This window comes from Rhamphochromis sp. 'chilingali', assembly GCF_963969265.1.
Source record: "Rhamphochromis sp. 'chilingali' genome assembly, chromosome: 6".
NCBI lineage: Eukaryota > Metazoa > Chordata > Actinopteri > Cichliformes > Cichlidae > Rhamphochromis > Rhamphochromis sp. 'chilingali'.
In genome coordinates, this window is record NC_137933.1 from 10,135,317 (window position 1) to 10,157,320 (window position 22,004).

General features: G+C 40.5%; 1 protein-coding gene across 6 annotated transcripts; it reads left to right on the forward strand.

Annotated features, from left to right (window-relative positions):
- Window positions 1-7,281: 7,281 nt before the first annotated feature.
- Window positions 7,282-10,661, forward strand: LOC308398634 (uncharacterized protein). Of its 6 annotated transcripts, none has more exons than XR_013971980.1 (4): window positions 7,282-7,490; window positions 9,000-9,050; window positions 9,311-9,406; window positions 9,950-10,661. XR_013971980.1 is itself a non-coding variant. In XM_080885385.1 (4 exons), the coding sequence occupies exons 1-4, from the start codon at window positions 7,827-7,829 to the stop codon at window positions 10,265-10,267; spliced, it is 480 nt and encodes a 159-aa protein (XP_080741511.1). In that variant the 5' UTR covers window positions 7,575-7,826; the 3' UTR covers window positions 10,268-10,661. The 6 variants fall into 6 exon arrangements, 1 of the variants encoding a protein (XP_080741511.1); XR_013971981.1 differs by having other exon boundaries at window positions 7,304-7,490; window positions 9,000-9,054; XR_013971982.1 differs by lacking the exon at window positions 7,282-7,490 and adding an exon at window positions 7,574-7,828.
- Window positions 10,662-22,004: the final 11,343 nt, after the last annotated feature.

Genomic DNA, 22,004 nt, shown 5'->3' on the forward strand with positions numbered 1-22,004 from the left:
TCATAGCTTCTTGAAGGGTGATCTTCACATTTCTGCAGAGTGGATAAAGGAATCCATTGTCAGCGTTTCTGTGAGGTTATTGTTTTCTTTAATGAATTTGGCCTTGAGAAAGTCTGTTCACTTCTTAATAGGTTCTCCGAAGAAAAGCTGGAAATCCTGCAGCACCTAAACACAACATAAAGCAGAATACTTTAACTCTATCCTTGGTTTACCAAATCATAAACATGACAAGACCGGAAATAAACAATAAAGCAGTATTTGAAGCTATGTGGAGACAATTATTGTTGCACCATGCTATCTGCATATATACATAAAAACTTACAGTTTATTGAGCATGAAACATTCAGTGGTAGCAGGCCTTCAAAGTGGCTTACTTTACTTTGTGTGTCGAGGAATCTTGGGAATACTAAGCACTTTATAGAACAGGTTCAATAATTAATGTCTCATTTTAATATAGATTTGCCCCTTGACAGTTGTGCATCCCATCAGGTCGATCCCCCTGCATCCACTCTTTCAGACTCTGGCCCTCTGAGGGTCCCTATAGGAACTTATTTTGCTGCCACTTCTGAGCTACATGAGCTTGCATGTTGCTTTTTTCCCAAAACAATTTAAAAAATAGATGTTTCTAAACTGACCGGAAATACTCAAAAACTTAAATATTTTAAAATTTTATACAACTGTAAAGGAGCTACAATTTTTGTTTAGATTGTTCTGGTTTAAATTTGTCATACTGGGCTAACAGATGAGGTAGCCTTTTTCTTCCATCTATTTTCTTTACCACCTTCTTGAGAATCCACATAAACATGTTTCCTTATTTATGTTTTGGCCAGTATCAGTGTTGGGACTGTAATGCGTTATTAAGTAACGCGTTACAGTAACTACGTTATTATTGTGGTAACGAGCACGGTAACTAGTTAATATGCCAAAACCAGGAACGCGTTACTCGTTACTGGGATTTAGATAGGCTCATTATTCGTTACTTCGTGTGGTGGCTATCGCGGAGCTTCCACAGATTCAATAACATTAGCAAGTGGTGGAGGCCAGCAGGTGGATGAAGGAAAAATGGAGGCAAGAGGAGAGACCCGAAGCAGCCGCTGGTCCGAGTGTCAGGTGAACTGAACTTCAGGTAAGAAGTTATAACCTGCAGTCTATCTGGGTCAGATATGAACCAAGTTTAGGTGGAGTTTATTTTCGTTATTCTGACTTTTTCGTACTGCGTGCTAGCTAGCATGATGGAGTTTCTATACAGCTGGGTGGTGCTATGTTACTGATGTTGAACTTTATTTTGTTCATAAAGTTAATTATTAGAGTTGCCAACCGTCCGGTAAAAAACGGAATCGTCTCGTATTCAGAGAAAATATTACGCGTTTCATATTGAGGTGAAAAGGAACAGTTTGTCCCGGACTTCAGCTACAATGAAAAAGACACAAAGCTGGAGTTATTCTGTGTTTACGCTGCACAGCTGCCTCTTCTTCTCTCATCCTCTCACCCTCCCTCTCCCGTTTCTACTTCAATCATGAAACTGATCAATGATCAGCTGATCGGCTTTTCTCTCTTGTTTATTTATCGCCCACTTTGCGCCAGAAAGAGGAAACCAGCGGATGTTGCGGTAAACAACAGCAGCACTTTTAAGCTTGATCAGCTGTTGTTAGAATTTATTTAATATTAATTTCTAGTATCAGCTGACGTTTGCTGGAGCCACAGCTGTAAACCTGCTTGAAGTAACTGAGTTACTTTTTTTTTTTTCTTTTCTGCCTGTCCCATTTGGTTCTTTAGCCATCAGAATTGTTGTCTGAAGACCAACAAGGATACCCATTGGATTTCCTTTGCCAAATGGATCATCGTGGCATTGCCGTATCGGTCCATTTGGTCGATCTTTGTTTTTATTATTTATTATATTTTATTTTCAGATGTTACAGACGGGACAGACATGAGTGAGGGATAGGAAAGGGAGAAAGAAAGAGGAAGGAAAGGAAAAACAGAAGGGGAGAGGGACAGTGAGAAAGGGGGGGAGAAAAAAATAAAAATCTCCTGGATCACCTGTTGAGAGAGGAATAGAAAACAAGCAAAAAAGACAAAAAAACAAAACAAAACAAAGCAACATACTAAACACAACACCATCGCATTAATCTAGCTAAGTGTAAACAGCAGTAAATACTAAATATTCAATGTTGTTGTGCAGCACGCAGGACAGATGTGCTTCGAAGTAGCAGCCAAGAAAGGTGTAATTTGGGTCTACGAGCAGTGAACACCCGTTTGCATACCTGTGTGGATCAGCGCGCTTGTATTCCAAAGGTTTCTCCATGTAATGATCTGCTAGGGAGTGTGGGGGGGCCACAGCCCCGTCCTCCAGGGTGTGAAGCAGGTATGGAGGAGATCAAAACTCCAGACATCCAGAGGCCCCCAGAACACAAGAGACCATGGAAGACCAACAGAGGGGCAGCCGCGCCACTGTTCCAGTAAGAGCTGAGGAGAGTCCCAGATGAGGGTTCACTCAGCAGCCGCGGAGCAGAAGCCAGGGGGAGTTGCAGTGACGCGCCCATGAGCTCCGCCGGCCGCCAGCTGTGCCTGAGTGACCAAGCCCCAGGCCGAGAGGCCGGGGGCACCCCACCTTCGAAGTGGCCCGAGCGAGCCCCAGGCTCCAGGCCCCGATAAGCGGCCGCCAAGGAGTGAGCCGGTGTGTACCTGGACGCCCACCCCCAGACACAAAGAACCACCAACGCACCGACACCTGAGGGAGTCCGCCACCGGCAGGGGAAGTGGTGGTGGGTGGAGATAGGCCTCCAAACCTTGGAGGGCCTGAGATGTCCCCAGAGAGTTGGTGTCTGATACCCAACCTGACATATAGACACAGACATACAGGCACACACAGACACAAACATCCATTCCCCCCCTCATGCTCTCATATGCACTCACTCCACACTCAACCAACGTGGAGACAGACATAAAGAGACGCTGTACACACGATCACACTCCCCAAGCGTACTCTACAAACCGGGTCTAGGTACCCTTGCCTCTGGAGGGGGGAACTGCACCCAGACCCAGGTGGTGTTACCCTTTTCCCTGCGGTGGGGAGAGGCAGACCACCCCGACTCCGTAGCAGCAGGGAGGCCCCACACTCCAGACCGCAGTCGGACGGCCAACTCCTCCTAGCCCTCCCGCTCCAGCAGGCCGCAGAGAATGGGGGTGGGAGAAGACTCCAAACCTCCCTCCACCCGCTCATTGTAGTGTTGATGCATGTGTGTTCTAAGGTGCAATTAAAACCCAGGAGGGCATGGAGCTACCTGCCAAGGAGCAGCAGGTAAGCGCATAGTCCCTCCTGATAGCCCTCAATGTCTAAGTGTGTTTAAAATTGAGAGGTGGGCAACGACGCCAGGGGTGAGGTGTACACCCTGATGGTAATTTGGACTCCGTGATTGTGCCCACCCCCAAGATCCTATATGTATGTGTAATGAGAGTGTGAATAATGTGAATGTCTAAGTTGTTACTTAGTAACTGAGTTACTTTTGATAGAAGTAACTAGTAATGTAACTAAGTTACTAATTTAAAGTAACTTACCCAACACTGGTATACATGTTTCCTTTGATAAATTGCAATGGTTGCACAAGTTGTGGCAAGTGACTGAAAGAATAAGACTGTGGATAGAAGCTGCATCAATGAGCTTTCAGTGAAGGGGGTTTGGGTGAGGTTTCCAACTGGGAGGAGACCCAGGACACGCTAGAGAGATTGTATATCTTGGCTTGTTTGGGAACACTGTTTGGTATCCCTGCCCCCACCCTCCCATAAGAGCTTGAGGATGTAGCCAGGGAGAAGGAGATCTGGGCATCTCTGCTTAGATTCATTTCCCTTGTGACCCCTATCAGGATAGCCAGCAGAAAATAAGTATATGAATAATGTTTTTGTTAGGGAACAGTTTAGGACATTTAAACCAAAAATATCGTTCGATTTTCACTAAGAAATGTTTGACTGTTTGTCAAAGATTGACTGTATGCTGCTCTTAAATGACTGTGTGTGACTTTGCCTCATCTTTATGTCCCACACATAGACAAGCCACCAAAGTAACTGCATTATGTTTATACTGCATTCTGTAATAAATACAGAATTTAATTAAATTACAGTATTACTATAAAAAAAAACATGTTAAAAATGGCTGTAAAAACATTTTTTTAAGATGTTCAATACATATCACATTCACAAGGACAGACAAGGATGTGAGTTCATGATGACCTCAATCTTTGACAACTAAACTAAAAAGAATAAAAAGAGAATCTGATGAATGAACTGATAAAAGCAAAACCCAAATGCATTCTGGCTCTGGTCACTGCTGGCATGCAGAATCAATAATGCAACCTGTAATGGAAATTGTATTTATAGGTGCACAGCAACATTGGATGGGAATTGTAAAATATATATTACATAGGGAATAAAGTTTTAAAAAAAACCCCCAAAAAACCCAAAAAAACATTATTATTAACTTGAAGGGTTAAGACAAACTCTGTCTATCATGTAAAATGTTATTTTTTAATTGTAATCATCTTTTTATTTCACAAATCTTGTGCAGTCTTCCATATTTCTCTTGAATTGGAAATTCAATTAAACCCTTGAGGGTATGCCACCAAGCTCCTTATTCATTCTCATAGGCATTCATTCCCTTAGCTTTCAATTTCTTCCTGCCTTATTTTTCTCCTCGTATTTACTTCTTCTTTTACTCGCTTTCATTTCCAGTAGACCTCTTTCAATGAATCATGAGCAGCCATTCCTCTCCATCTCTCTCAGGACCTTCCCTTTAGAACTCTTTTATTTTCTGTGTTTCATTCAGTAATGTCCAGCTTTGACTTGACTCTGACCCCACAACAGTAGCATGCTCATCTGTATTTGAGAAATAGGTTGATTTAAGGACTGTGACCTCTGTGTCTAACCCTAACCCAGCTCAAAGTAATTAGTCTAGAAATCTGTACCTGTTACAGCTCAGAGAAACCCTGGCATATTTTAGAGAAAGCACATAATGACAAAATATTTGATGTCAAAAAACGAAAAGAATTCAGTTTTATTATTAGCATTAGTATTAATAATCATTTTACTATTATTATTGTTCAGAATCAGAATCAGAATCAGAAAGGGGTTTATTGCCAAATGTTGAGCAGGTTTACAACATTAGGAAATTGCTGCGGTGCTTCAGTGCAAACATAGTGTCATAAATAGCACTTAAATAGTGTCATAAATAGCACTTAAATAGACATGAAAAAATAAAAGTAGGGATAAGAATTAAAAGTGCTACGTAGAAAGATATGTGCATGAGCTATACATGAGATATATACATGAGAATAAGAATTAAGAGTGCTACGTAGAAAGATATATACATGAGTGCAGGTGGTGATCAGTGCCAAACATGGAATGATGCAGTGACACAGCGTAGGGTCATGTGTTAGTGGTGGGAACAGTCATATGGTTATTGTTCATGTGTCCAACAGCAGAGGGGAAGAAACTGTTCTTATGGCGAGAGGTTCTGGTGCGAATGGACCGGAGCCTCCTGCCTGAGGGGAGCAGGTCAAACAGACTGTGTCCAGGGTGAGAAGGGTCAGCTGAGATCTGAGCTGCACGCCGCAATGTCCTGGAGGTGTACAGGTCCTGCAGAGATGGGAGTCTGCAGCCAATCACCTTCTCAGCAGAGCGCACAACACGCTGCAGTCTCTGTTTGTCCCTGATAGTGGCTCCAGCGTACCACACGGTGATGGAGGAGGTGAGGATGGACTCGATGATTGCAGTGTAGAACTGCATCATCGTCCGTGTTGGCAGGTTGAATTTCTTCAGCTGCCTCAGGAAGTACATCCTCTGCTGGGCTTTCTTGATGACGGAGGTGATGGTGGGCTCCCACTTCAGGTCCTGGGTGATGGTGGTACCCAGGAAGCGGAATGAGTCCACAGAGGTGATGGGGGTGTCAGTCAGGATGATGGGGGGGAGTGGGGCTGTGTGCTTCCTGAAGTCCACAATAATCTCCACTGTCTTCTGGGCATTCAGCACCAGGTTGTTGTGGCTGCACCAGGACACCAGACGTTCAACCTCCCTCCTGTAGGCAGACTCATCCCTGTCAGAGATGAGCCCAATAACGGTGGTGTCATCTGCAAACTTGATTAGCTTGACAGACTGGTGGGTGGAGGTGCAGCAGTTGGTGTACAGGGAGAAGAGCAGAGGAGAAAGAACACAGCCCTGAGGGGAGCCGGTGCTGATGGTCCGGGAGTCCGAGACATTCTTTCCCAGCCTCACATGCTGCTTCCTGTCCGTCAGGAAGTCAGTGATCCACCGGCAGATGGGATCAGGCACATTCATCTGGGAAAGCTTGTCTCGGAGATGGTCTGGAAGGATGGTGTTGAAGGCAGAGCTGAAGTCCACAAACAGGATCCTGGCGTAGGTTCCTGGGGAGTCCAGATGCTGCAGGATGAAGTGTAGGGCCATGTTGATGGCGTCGTCTACAGACCTGTTGGCTCTATATGCAAACTGCAGGGGGTCCAGGAGGGGGGCCGTGAGGGTCCTGAGATGGGAGAGAACTAGGCGCTCAAAAGACTTCATGACCGCAGATGTCAGAGCCACGGGTCTGTAGTCATTTAGTCCAGTGATCCTAGGTTTCTTGGGGACAGGGATTATGGTGGAGGACTTGAAGCAGGCAGGCACATGACATGCCTGCAGTGAGGAGTTGAAAATGCCAGAAAACACTGGGGCCAGCTCGTTTGTTATCATATTGTTATCATATATCTGGCTATTTCATTCATTCTTATGGACGAGGACCAATTGTGATAAGAAATGACTGTATAATATCAGTAGTTAGTACACAAACAGCATTCTTCCAAGTGAAATGCAGGGTTGTTTTCTGACCCATTGTTCTAACTTTGTGTTTGTATATATATCCTTAAATGTGACTGTGTGATTTATTCTTGTGCTGTTCTGCTTCTACCTGAAAGTGCTGCAATCAAGTGTTTCTTGATCTCTATCTTTTATACACAATGTCGTTTGCTGGCAATTAGACTGGAGACCAATGGTGCTTACTTTTAATTGGAAACTGCCAATGCTGGTTCCAACATGCCAGTTCAGTGCTGTGCTGTAACTACAAGAGCGCTTGCTGCAAAATTATTGTACACTGTAATCCCTAACAGTTGTTCTAGCTCATAACTAATAAGCTCATAACACTCAAATGTCGTTTTGTAGTTGAGCAAACTATAAAGTATTGAGCTCTGTTGGCTTTTATGCAGCTTTAATTGAATAGGGCTCAATATTTTTTAGCTAAATTTTTTGGAACGCTCAAAAAGTTTAAGAAGCATATATTAGTGACGTTCTGGTGGGTGGAGTCTTGTCGCTCCCTCAGGAAAGCTTAGTCAGCCATCTTGAATTTACCTTGATACGGGGAAGTTTTGGCCAGCCCGTGTGGATTAAGAGTCCCCAACTTCAACCCACCACGACCACCACCTTATTTTTTTTCATCAACTGCCCTAAATTTGGTAAGTCTAACGTGTTTTTGTTTTGTTTAAATTTAATTTCGATAAACATTCTTTTTTTATTTTTTACTGGAAATATATTCGTACTTTGTGCACAGTGAATGTTTGTTATAAATGAATTCGAATCCAAGTAATTGTAATTTTAGAAGTTTTCTAATGTGACAAATACGTAATGTTATTTCAAATTAGAATGATGTAACGTTTTGGCGGTTTTCCGTGGGGGACAACATTTCCCATAATGCATTGTATTCTTGCCCGGGAAGTTGACGGTGGCAGTTCTAGCTCCATGCATTTGAACTTTCTACTAAAACTTTCCACTGGTTGTCGTATTCGCCGGTAATGTACGTGCGTATTGTGAGTATACTTATTTCAATAAGTGTCCGTGTTACACAGTCAGTAGTTTACGCTGTTGAGCTGTGTGTGTGTGCTAGCATGAAGCGAACAATAATAAACAACATGAGTGTGTTATCATGATGGTAATTAGACACGTTTGTATTTTTTCGTAGTCTCAAATGTGTGGTTGTGAGATAATCTCGAAATCCTTTTAACAGTTTAGAGGGGTATTCCACTAAGCGAGCTCTACAAGTCAAGGCTTGCGGAAAAATGCATCGCCTGATTCAGCCTAACATTATACACTGGTCGAACTCGGTGCTACGAACGAAGTTCAGCTAAATTGTTCGCGCTAATTCGACAAGGCTCAACCAGCCAGACTGAGGCGCCTCCTTGACACCTTTAAGCCAGACCCTATCGATCTTTGCTAGATAAATTGAAATGAAATTAAAATAAAGAGCCGCGTTCTGCTCCCAGGCTAAGAAAGAATCATTGATGCAGACTGTGCGGATCACAAATACTCCCTAACCTGTAAGGCTGGGGTGTCCAAACTTTTTTCACTGAGGGCTACTTACTAGAAATTAGGTAAATAACCTTAACTTTAGTGTATTAAAGTGTATTAAAGATCACAAAATCACTTAAAAGTGGTCGAATATGTTATATTGTTGAATATAATTAAAGACAAAACTGCTTTCATCACAGCTTTCCATAAATGGATCTTTATTGATTCATTCAGAAAAAGCTTTGGTAGCTTATTTTCAGAACAGCAGCCTCAGATTTCTTCTTAGACAGAAGATTTACAGCACAGAGAAAAAACAATAAAAGGGAAAATAGGACGGGTAAATTTCAAGTTTGTTATTTAAGTTATTAAGCTTAGCAACACACCTATCAACATTAGTTTGAAACGGTTAACATTAACAGACTGAACTGGACTTAATAACAGGAGTGCATATAATCTTAGTAAATTATTGTGGTGAGTATCAGCTGCGCTGGGTATGTAAATCGGGCCATCCAGCTGCGGTGCTGATTCGACGTCACTCGTGCCAAAAATCCGGACAAATGTCACTTGATCAAGGAGCAGATCTGCATCAGATGAGATCAGCTGACTACTTGTGTGTGTGTGCTGTGCAAAAAATGTTTTTGAACATTAATAAGTCGTCTTTGTGCACATATTGTTTACAGATATCAGACTGCAAAGAGCGCTACAGAGAGTCAACATTTCACCAGTTGTCAGTGGGTGAGTTTTATAATTTGTGTCCCAATTTAAATAAAAAATAAATACAAAGAAACTAGAGAATTTTGCCTTGAATTATTCAAAATTTTTAGATTTTTTTTGGGTTACCCTTCTAGATTGACAGGTTTAGCCCGTTACACAAAAAGTTTGGACACCCCTGATCTATAACAATGACAATCAGAACATGGCTATCCAACACTTTGTTTTTACTCTGCATTTGTGTAAATACTATTCTAATAGATATTGTGTGTTCATCTAGGAACAGCATGATGTAAATACAAGACGGGCCCTCGTCCTTCGTGCACTTCCTGTGTACCTGCGTGAAGATGCCTCCACGTTATTCAGGACTTGTGATGTAAGTGTACTGGCCTCAGCATCAACCATATGACATCGCTCAGAACTCAAGGAGAACCAGGGTGTATATCAGGAAGGATGTTCAACACAGTCCTCATCTGACTTGTTTTCTCCCATATATCAACTATTGTTGAATAAGATTGCAAGAAGATTGTTACGCATAAACCAGAAAACATGAAAATAGTTGAAAGATTATTATACAAAAAAAATCTGCAGATAAAAACTATCTCCCTTTTTAAAATTCAAGTGTTCTATTTTTTTGGAGGTGCCATGTTGTGGTCAGAGAAATGTTTGGTAAATAACAAAAACAAATATCTTGGCATATATTTATTATTGAAAACATTTATTTACACATATGTTTTGAAACCAAACCCAAATTAAGATTATTGTAATGCATCATGATGTATCGCAATATCAAATTAAATCGTTGACATTATAATCCTAAAAGAAACGTGCGACTTATGAAGATTCACACCTCTAATCAATAGCATGATTTGTGTCCTTGTGGGGCTGAACTCATTCTTGTATTATTTTTGTTTTGCAGTCAGCAGATGGTCCAGACCTCACTGACACTCCTGTGGCTCTGCTGACAGTTGTCACGGATGACACTACTGATTCGGCCCTCTTCAGTCCCGAAAGCATCTGCATTGTCGTTGAGGATGAAATACTTGTGAATGGTCCCACAAATCTGGCTGAGTCATTTCTCCTGCTCTTTGGGTACATCTATGCATTAGACCTACAATACCCAAAGAAACTTGAGCTTACATTCACATTTATCCAGAAGGTTGTGATGTGCCTTGAGGACAACAAACCACTGAAAGGGCGTCTACTGATGCTGAAGAATGATTTGTTCAATGAGTGAATCATTCAGAATGGACTACTTGTTAAGCTGAGTATTGAGGAAGCTTTTTTGTTTGTTTTTTTCCTAATCATTTGCCTCTTCTACCTCACATTTAAGATGAATGACTGTTCAGTTCACTATTCATGTTTAATGTTCTGTTGCCTAATACGTAAATGCACTGCCTTGATGTTTGTTCCCTATAAGTACAGCAGTGGAAACCAGTACTGTTTTTTTTATGTATTTTTAAAAAAAGAAAGTGAGCTGCAGCTGTCAAGGTACAGTAAGTGTTAAATGCATCAATGTTCTAATAGCTGCAATTGCTGTTAATACTGAAAATGTTATTGAATTTTAGAATTGAGATGGAGACCCTTGGAGTCTTTTTCTCTTGTTTTATTTATGAAGCACTTTTTTATGAGTGAGCTCTGTTTGTGCCTTTTTAAAAGCACATTGTGTTTAATAAAAAGTTGTTAAATTGTTAGTGTTGTTACTTTCATGTTTTCTAACACTTTTAGCTGATTATAATTTACTGGGTAAACAGTTTAGAATTATTTGTAAGTGTATTTCCCACAGTATTTTAAAAAATATTGAAGATTTTAAGTGTTATTTCCCATATTATAAGTTAGAAAATATGAAAAAGTTTGAGTTTATTTCCCACATCGTATGAGTTGCAATATGTAAAATATTTTGAGTGCATTTCCCACCTTAATTAAGTTGAAAAAATTGAACATTTTGAGTTTATTACTCCCTAATTATAAGTTGAGGAATATCAACATTTATGAGTTAACATTGAGGTAATTTAAGGCAACTGCAACTATAATTTTTATTTTAGTTAAACTTAAAACTTTTAAAAACATCACTAAAAAATTGTTGTGTAATCTGTTACACAACAATTTTTGAGTTCTGTGAACTTATTAGGTTTTACAGTGTAGTAACAACAGACATCTCTGTTGTATTGTTATGAAAAAATCTTCTAAAAATGCAGTCTGGGACCCTTTTGTTGGCATATTTTCTCCGGCTGCTGAGGAATAGTTTAGATGTCCATGTTTTCTTTTATGTACATTTTGTTGAAAGAGATAATTTAGTTGTTGATAACGTTACAGATTGTTTTGGGTTTTTTGTCATGCTTTTTTATGATGATAAATATTTGATAAATAATGAAATTATATTTAGATTCCAAATTGAACATAGCACTGATTATCCTTGGGAGAGGACAACGAAGGGATTTGTTTTTTATATAAAACATTGAATCTGGGGCTAGTTTGTTTTCTTGAGTAAGCTAAGTAGGCATTTTAGACATTTTTGCCAAATTTATGACATGGTATTATAAAGATTGATTTGGAGAATTTCCCACAAACCCTAAGTTATAGAACCTAAAAAAACGCAGGCGAGTGGATTTGATGCTCACTGTTAACCTTGGTTGATGTGTGAGTCCCATTAAATGCAATAATAAAGCAACTGAAACAGCTTTTAGTTGAGAAGCTGAGAGAAATTGATTTGTTTATGGGTCTATCCACTGCAGCGGGGGGAGGGAAAGCTAATGTAGAGCTGTGGAGATTCTGTGCTGCCTGTTATGGCTGCTCCCACAGACTCTTCCATTAGGCTGGGGATCTAGGTTAAAGAGATATATCTGACAGGATTTAGAGATGGAGGCAATCCACCTTAGCACGAGAACTTAGACAGTCTACTCTGTACAGTGCTCGCAAGCATATTTGACCTCAGACTGCAGGTCATTTGACTTATGTGATTGCTGCTTACAGTTAAGTGTACTATGCCCTGGCCCTCTGCAAAAATGTCAGTTAAATGGTATACATCCAATTATTCCCATGCACAAACACCAACACTTCCTTAACTAAAGCTGCCTCTGTGAACATTTCCATGTGAAGTAATGAGCAAGTCTACAAACCTTGTGAGAGGATAGCGTGTAATGGTTTCCAAAAGCCCTAATTAAGCCACACGGTGCTTAAAAACCATTAACCTGACTATGATGCTTTTGTGTGAGAGAGTGTTTAGTGAGCTAACACAAATGGAAGCGTATCCAGTCCTGAAATATTAGGAAAAGTGTGAGTGCAGGACTGTTGGACTGGGTAGAAAATGGTACTTGGTTTTGGGACATGGCAATCGTGACTAGTGTGACGTATGCTTAGAGCTAAAATGCCAGTTTCTGTCAAAGAAAAACCCCTTTACTCTCACTAGGAAAGTCTTAATGAGTGCAGGCATGCTACCACATTACACTGACCAAAGGATATTTGTACTGTTTAGGCTGGATAATTGGAATGCAAATTGGAAGAACAATTTAACAAAGTGTGTACAGTTTTGCAACTTTGAAGGTTTTCAGCTGTGATACACCAATATCGTTCTAGCCCCCTGACCTTTCTCTTTGCCAACTGTTTGCAAATGTTACTGCCATCTTTACCTCCAGGAAGAAAATGATTTTTATTTGTTTTTGGCCATTTGTTGCGTTATTACTGTAGTATTTGATAATGCCTTGTCTTGATTTGAATCTAGGGGTCAATTTATGTATCGATAAATGAAAAAGGCCCCAGACAGGGTATTACAATGTTTTTGTCCAAAACTGGCCATAAATGATCAATGATTACAATGATAATTTAATATTATTTAAAAATGAGGTACCGCATAAAAAGGAAATTGTACGTTTGAATTCTTTATTTTAGTCCAAGTTTCCCTAAAAGCCCTTTGATGAGGATATGTCTGGGTTCAATAATAACATGTTTCATAGTTAGAATCTCAGTACCATCATACTGACAGATGCCCTTTTGGTAACCTTGACTGTTATTCTAAAAGTAAGTGAAGTAGAGGACATTTTTTTCCTCTGATCTTGATCCTTATAGAATCTGTGCACATGCTGTCTAATGATTCCCAAATAGCTCTTCTGGCAAAAAAAGGGACACTAGTGGAGGAACAGAAAGTGTCACAGAGGTCATCACCAACAAACGAGGGCTGGAGGAAGAGCCAAAGTGGAGGTCCAACATCAGTGGGTAGTATTTTATATGCCTCAAGCACACAATTAGTTATCTCGTTATCTGGTTGTCTTGTCTGATTGCTCGCTGGTTTGAAACTAGAATAAAATAAAGAAAATAATTATTAACCAGCTGTAGGCACAACCATAATTGTTATCCAAAGTTCATCATTGTGTGTTTTAAAAAAATTTTCATGCTTAATTTTCAAACAGAATTATGTTTGAAAGTAATTATAATTTGATTATTTATTTCATCTTAACTGCACAGTCTGGTGGTTTAAGTTGTTCGCTTTTCAAGTCCCTCTGGTCAAACAGTGATCGTTAATTTCAGTCCATTGTTATGATTGTTGTGGTTCATTATTTACTTGTAATGTTACGTGACTATGCTGACCTCCTCGCTTGTTACTGTAGTGATTCATTGGTTGAGAGTATAACTGCCTGTGTGTGTCACACCACGACCAGAGTTTTAATGCTTTTTTACACTCGAAGGCTTTTGTAGAAGAAAGCTGATAAGGTTTTCATAACCATGTGCAAATGTGTCAGAGATTGTTCTGACTGGCAAGAAAAAAACACAATATAACATCAGATGAGTTATCTATTGATTTCCACTTGACTACTGATGGCTTGGCACTGCCAAAATTGACTTCTTAAGGCTTATGCACACAAATGACTAAGATTTCATGATAAAATATTACATGCATTTTAAGTACATGCCACCTGGTAACTTCAAGTATATTTTATACAGATTAGCCTTACTTATTTGTTATTTTAGTCACATTGATGTTAGAAAGCTAAATTTCTCAACTTGATTGAAATTCTATTTTAAGTCTCTCCCTCTGTCTATCGTCACACAAAGATAACCCAACAAAAGAAAGGAGCGTAAATCCTAAAAGAGAGTGGTTTTATAACGACTTGTAACAATGGACAGGACAGCCTCCCACTCATTTCTGTCCTTCAGCTATAACTTAGCAAACAGTGAAGCCTCCACAGAACTGGGACACAAAGAACTGACACACTTAGTCCTAGCAATTTGTCACCCTTGAGTTCGAATGACTGAATGCAATTTTTAAACATGATTGATGTGTATTGTTATTTTTTGTGAGGTGAGAACAACTAAAACTGTTTTGTATGTGTCTCTCATAAACACATCTATGATATTTGCATATTAATCTCAGTGGAAATGGAATGCCAGCACTTATACCATTGTAGATATTTTGAAATTCTTACTACTCCAAAATTAAATCAATGTCTGTTTAATATTTATCAACGGAGATATGTAAAATTGTTCATTTACAGTGCTGTGTAAAATTATTTGCCCTCTTTCTTATTTTGTTATTGTTTTGAATATTTATCACCTTGCATAAATACAAAATACAGCTTTCAAATAATGATTTCATTTGTTAAGCAAAAAGAAGCTGTTTTAAGCTACATGGCTCTGTGTGAAAAAGTAATTGCCCTCTAAATCTAATAACTGGCTTTGCCACACTTGGCAGCAAGGAGAAGGATTGTTTTCGAGAATGAATGAACTGTTAAAGGTCATGCCCAAGCATTTCCATCTGATTTGACTCCAGACTTTGACTAGGCCCCTCTAAAAACTTAATTTCTTTCCCATTTTATAGTGGACTTGCTGGAGTGTTTCAGATTATTTACTCCTGCATAACATGAGTATACTTATGCTTTGTGGTATGAGCTGATGGAAGTCATTTTCTCTCTCTGATAGAGAGCATAATTCATTGTTCGATCAATAAATAAATAAATAAATAAAATCACTCAGGTGTCTATGTCCTAGACCAGGGGTCGGCAAGCTGCGGCTCCGGAGCCACGTGCAGTTCTTTAGTCCTTATACAGGGAGTGCAGAATTATTAGGCAAATGAGTATTTTGTCCACATCATCCTCTTCATGCATGTTGTCTTACTCCAAGCTGTATAGGCTCGAAAGCCTATTACCAATTAAGCATATTAGGTGATGTGCATCTCTGTAATGAGAAGGGGTGTGGTCTAATGACATCAACACCCTATATCAGGTGTGCATAATTATTAGGCAACTTCCTTTCCTTTGGAAAAATGGGTCAAAAGAAGGACTTGACAGGCTCAGAAAAGTCAAAAATAGTGAGATATCTTGCAGAGGGATGCAGCAGTCTCAAAATTGCAAAGCTTCTGAAGCGTGATCATCGAACAATCAAGCATTTCATTCAAAATAGTTTTTTTTTTTTTTTTGCCTGTCCCGTTTGGCTCTTTTGCCATCAGAATTGTTGTCTAAAGGCAAAGAAAGATGCCCAACGGATTTACTTTACCAAATTGACCATCCCAGCCTTGCCTTAATGGTCCATTTGATTCACCTTTTATTGTTTATTTTATTTTCACTTACTGAATACGGGACAGACTTGACTGGGGGAAAGAAGGGGAGAAAGAAAGAGGGAAAGAGAAACAGCTGAGAAGAGGGACGGGGGAGAAGGGCAAAAGACAAAAACCAACAGAACGGGCAGAGAAAAAAAAAATGCATATATCAATCACCTGGGTCACCTGCTGAGAAAGAAAAAAGAAAACAAGCAGAAGAGAACAAGAGTAATAGAATAAACAACATCACAATGATATATGGGAATATGACAGTAAATACTAAATATTAAACATTATTGTGCAGCACATAAGATCAACAGAACACAGTGTGCTTTGAGGTAGGAGCCAAAAAGGGTGTAGTTTGTGGGTGTGATCACCCGTGTGTACACCTGTGAGCATGGATGCGCTTGTTTTTTGTTTTTTAAAAAGGTTCCTTCATGTAATGATCTGCTAGAGGGTGTGGGGGGGCCACAGCCCCGTCCTCCAGGGCATGAAGCAGGTATGGAGGAGATCAAAACTCCAGACATCCAGAGGCCCCCAGAACACAAGAGACCAAGGAAGACCAACAGAGGGGCAGCCGCGCCACTGTCCCAGAAAGAGCTGAGGAGAGTCCCAGATGAGGGCTTACTCAGCAGCCGTGGAGCAGAAGCCAGGGGGAGTTGCAGTGACGCGCCCGTGAGCTCCGCCGGCAGCCAGACGTGCCTGAGTGACCGAGCCCCAGGCCGAGAGGCCGGGGGCACCCCACCTCCGAAGTGGCCCGAGCGAGCCCCAGGCTCCAGGCCCCGATAAGCGGCCGCCAAGGAGTGAGCCGGTGTGTACCCGGACGCCCATCCCCAGACACAAAGAACCACCAACGCACCGATGTCTGAGGGAGTCCGCCACTGGCAGGGGAAGTGGTGGTAGGGGGAGATAGGCCTCCAAACCTTGGAGGGCCTGAGATGTCCCCAGAGAGGTGGCGCCTGACACCCAACCTGACATATAAACACAGACATACAGGCACACACATATACAAACATCCATTCCCCCCCTCATGCTCTCATATGTACTTACTCCACACTCAACCAACGTGGAGACAGACATAAAGAGACGCTGTACACACGATCACACTCCCCAAGCGTACTCTACAAACCGGGTCTAGGTACCCTTACCCCTGGAGGGGGGAACTGCACTCAGACCCAGGTGGTGTTACCCTTTTCCCTGCGGTGGGGGGAGGCAGACCGCCCCGACTCCGCAGCAGCAGGGAGGCCCCACACTCCAGACCGCAGTCGGACGGCCAAAATAGTTAACAGGGTCGCAAGAAGCGTGTGGAAAAACTAAGGCGCCAAATAACTGCCCATGAACTGAGAAAAGTCAAGTGTGCAGCTGCCAAGATGCCACTTGCCACCAGTTTGGCCATATTTCAGAGCTGCAACATCACTGGAGTGCCCAAAAGCACAAGGTGTGCAATACTCAGAGACATGGCCAAGGTAAGAAAGGCTGAAAGACGACCACCACTGAACAAGACACACAAGCTGAAACGTCAAGACTGGGCCAAGAAATATCTCAAGACTGATTTTTCTAAGGTTTTATGGACTGATGAAATGAGAGTGAGTCTTGATGGGCCTGTGGCTGGATTGGTAAAGGGCAGAGAGCTCCAGTCCGACTCAGACGCCAGCAAGGTGGAGGTGGAGTACTGGTTTGGGCTGGTATCATCAAAGATGAGCTTGTGGGGCCTTTTCGGGTTGAGGATGGAGTCAAGCTCAACTCCCAGTCCTACTGCCAGTTTCTGGAAGACACCTTCTTCAAGCAGTGGTACAGGAAGAAGTCTGCATCCTTCAAGAAAAACATGATTTTCATGCAGGACAATGCTCCATCACACGCGTCCAAGTACTCCACAGAGTGGCTGGCAAGAAAGGGTATAAAAGAAGAAAAACTAATGACATAGCCACCTTGTTCACCTGATCTGAACCCCATTGAGAACCTGTGGTCCATCATCAAATGTGAGATTTACAAGGAGGGAAAACAGTACACCTCTCTGAACAGTGTCTGGGAGGCTGTGGTTGCTGCTGCACGCAATGTTGATGGTGAACAGATCAAAACACTGACAGAATCCATGGATGGCAGGCTTTTGAGTGTCCTTGCAAAGAAAGGTGGCTATATTGGTCGCTGATTTGTTTTTGTTTTGTTTTTGAATGTCAGAAATGTATATTTGTGAATGTGGAGATGTTATATTGGTTTCACTGGTAAAAATAAATAATTGAAATGGGTATATATTTGTTTTTTGTTAAGTTGCCTAATAATTATGCACAGTAATAGTCACCTGCACACACAGATATCCCCCTAAAATAGCTAAAACTAAAAACAAACTAAAAACTACTTCCAAAAACATTCAGCTTTGATATTAATGAGTTTTTTGGGTTCATTGAGAACATGGTTGTTGTTCAATAATAAAATTATTCCTCAAAAATACAACTTGCCTAATAATTCTGCACTCCCTGTAGTGCGACTTGGGAAAATAAATTAGAAGTAGTTAGCTGAAGTGTATTTTATTTGTTACCGGTAGTTCTTTTTTAACTTGTAGTTCTAAATTGGAAAATTATCGTGATATTGAAATATAATATAATAAAAATATAATATTATTTTTTCATCGCTCAAAATAAGAGTCACACTCGCAGAGGCCGGTGTACCCGCCGAAACGCCATGCATTTATCGAGACTTTCAACCCCAGGTAGGCCAATTATGGATCTTCAGATCCACATTATGTCAGCAGCTGTTCTCCACTGTGAACTATGTTAAAAACAAACACCGCTCACGCCTCACAGATGACAGCTTACAGTCCTGCGTAAAGATGAAAGTGACTTCGTACAGCCCCGATTTGCAGACACTGCGTGCAGCGGCTATCTATCTATCTATCTATCTATCTATTAGGGGTGCAAACGATACACAAAATTCACGGTTCAGTTCGATACTTTGGTGTCACGGTTCGATATTTTTTCGATACAAAAAACTGTTCATGCTTTTTTAATTTGTCATTTATTAAAATTATAAATATATATTTTAACTCAAACGTACAGTTTTTAAATTTAATGTTGCTGAAACAACAAAGTAACAAAAAAATAAATCTATCTGATCGAGAAATCACTCATCTTTGGAAAAGAGAGTTTATTACAGAGAAATGGCTCTTTCCAAAATAAAAGCTATACTATACGCTTCTTCTGGGCTATATTCTCAGCAGCATATTAAACATTTCAGGTCCCCATAAGGAGAATCATGTGCTTACGGCTGTCTAAATGACTCGGGTAAAGTTTGTAGCATGCGTGCTTGTCTTTGTCTGCTTCCACTTGTCTTTACACTACGACAGGGGTTAGCAACCTTTAACACCCAAAGAGCCATTTGGACCCGGTTTCCACGCAAAAGAAAACACTGGGAGCTGCAAATACTTTTTGACATCTAAAATGAAGATAACACTGTATATATTGGTTTTTTTTACCTTTATGCTTTGTATTAACAACTAAAGTAAGTAAAGTTTATTTATTAAGCGCTTTTCACAGACAGGCAGTCTCAAAGCGCAGTACACAAATATTAAAATAAACAATACAATCAATAGACATTATACACAATGTAAAAGATCAAATGTAAATAATGTAAAGAATATCAAATACGTAGATCAACAAGGCTTGTTTGAACAGAAAAGTTTTTAACTGTTTTTTAAAAGAATCCACAGAGCAACTAAAGTGTGTTGCTTATGAAATCCATGAAGTGCTACAGAGAAAATTAAATTTTGTTAATGTAATTGACACATTTTGAACTCTTAAAGAAATATAACAAAAGGAAAGACACCCAGCTGAACTAAAATGATCCATGTAGCTAACAAAAACTGTTGTGAGCCGCCACCCTTATATCGCCTTTGGGCTTTTGGTGCCTTGACCTGACTTTTAAAAAGTAATTGGAAAAAAAGCACTATGCTGCTAAAACATGAAAAATAGATATTTGCAAAATTCTGCCTAAATATGCATTTTACCTGGTTAATGTGTGTGGCGGGGTGTGGTCTGCAGCGCCGCTGCAGGGGAGGCGGACCCACCTGAGCAGAACCCGCAATCACGCCTCGCCACCATGTGCTCTCTCTGCTCTTGTGTTGTCGGGCTGTGAGCTGAAAAGCTACAGCCGGCTGTATGCGTACAGCAACTATGTGTGAAAAGTGGCCTATAAAGAGATGCTGAAAAGCATGTTCATGGAAACATCGACGGGTCTGCCGTGATATGTTTACAATGGGACTTTTGTTCCTGAACCTCTGCGCAAAGCGTCTGCAAATTAGGGCTGCACGAAGTCACTTTCATCTTTACGCAGGACTGTAAGCTGTCATCTGTGAGGCGTGAGCGGTGTTTGTTTTTAACATAGTTCACGGTGGAGAATAGCTGCTGACATAATGTGGATCCGAAGATCAATAATTGGCCTAACTGGGGTTGAAAGTCTCGATAAATGCACGGCGTTTCGGCGGGTATACCGGCTTCTGCAAGTGTGACTCTTATTTTGAGCGATGAAAAATAATAAAATTATTTTATTTTATATTTCAATATCACAATAATCTTCCAATTTAGAACTACAAGTTAAAAAAAGAACGAAACACAAATAAACAGCTAAATACTTCTACTTTATTTTCCCAAACCACCTGGACCCGCAACCATGTGACTCTGGAGCCGCAGGTTGCCGACCCCTGCACTAGAATGATGTCGGTGTAAATGTGGAGTCATATTCATTGTGTTCCCACTAGTGCTGTCAGCGTTAATCTGAAATGACGTTAACGCCACAACACGGCAAATCTCCCGAGCTACCGCGGATCGCCCCGTGCGTGGGACTGGACGGTGTCAACACGTTAACGAGCAAACTGCACTAACACAGTAGTTCCCACCCATGTAATTGAGCATTGCGTGGCACATCCGACATTACTATTACTTATCACCTGACCAAAGATATGGCTCCCATCAACACTGTGCAAAACGAGGGATTTAGGAAAATGATCAACACCCTAGACCACAGGTGTCAAACTCTGGTCCGCGGGCCAAATTTGGCCCGCAGCCTAATTACATTTGGCCCGCAAAGCCATACCAAATTACTATTAGAGCTGGCCTACTGGTATTATACAGCTAATATATATATTGTTTAGTATGAAAGCTTTGCTTGTTCCATATTCAGTTTTTCAGCAAAACTTGTTTGAGTCCATAAGAAAAGATTCATTCTTATATCTGGAGGAATAAATATATTTCAATAAATATTAGTGTTAGCCCACGACTTTGTTCCAGTTTTGAATTTTGGCCCACTGTGTATTTGAGTTTGACACCCCTGCCCTAGACAAATGCTACACAGTGCCGTCCCGCAACTATTTTTCTATTGTTGCACTACCTGCTCTATACACGCAGCGTCGGTGGAGACGGAATTTCAAGCAGTACAACATTTTGCGGCAACTACAAAACGTGAGACATTTGTTGTTTTTATGTTTATTTATTGTTTTTATGTTCAGTCTCAACTGTTACGAAGTTGATGTGCAGTTAATAAGTGCAATAAATATTTATACTGGAAAAGAAAATCGTGAGAGAATCGTGATCTCAATTCTAAGCCAAGAAATCGTGATTCTCATTTTATGCAAAATCGTGCAGCCCTAACATATATACATACACATATACATATCTACTGTACATGCATACATCATCTATGTTGTCCCATTTTCTTGTATACACACATGCCTAGAAATAAAGTATTCATATTCAGGATTAAAGAACACATAAATATCTCAGATGGAAGTAAATGTGGCTTTAGCTTAAAATCTTATATCTTCTAGTTAGTTAATTGTTTTTCAGAATTGTACAACAAATATGGAGACAAAGAAGGCATGTTGATGAGCTGGACAAAATGTTGTGCCACACACAAGCAAAATCAAACAAACACACTGTATGGAGATACATTAGCCATGCTGTATACTCTATGTAGAGTCACAGGGCAGTATCAAACTGGTTGGATCTGAGCGAGACATACATTCGGTAGGCAAAGAGATCATACTTTATTCTTTTTGTACAGAGCAGAAGGTGTCATGATTTTGTAGTGTTTATATCATTTTTTTTGTATGAACATATTCATCATAGTCATTTATGTTTGGGAAAGACTGCAGTTGTTGTTTTCACTGCTAATTATCCTTTGTGACGTGATGTTTGAACAAAGCTTTGATCATTTTGTACGAGTACAAAGAAGGAACACTGCAGGACTCCAGGAATCCAAGTACACTGTGTGTTATTTGATCAAGTTACTTTATGTGTGTGTTTGTATTGCTTGTGTTGGTGGATCATAAATGAGTTGACAGCTTGGGTCCAAGAAATACATTTATTCTTACAATATTTTTGGATAGATTGCTATCTTATTACTATCTTTACTTTTAACCTCAAGACTACTCAATTTACTTTTACTTAGTGTGATA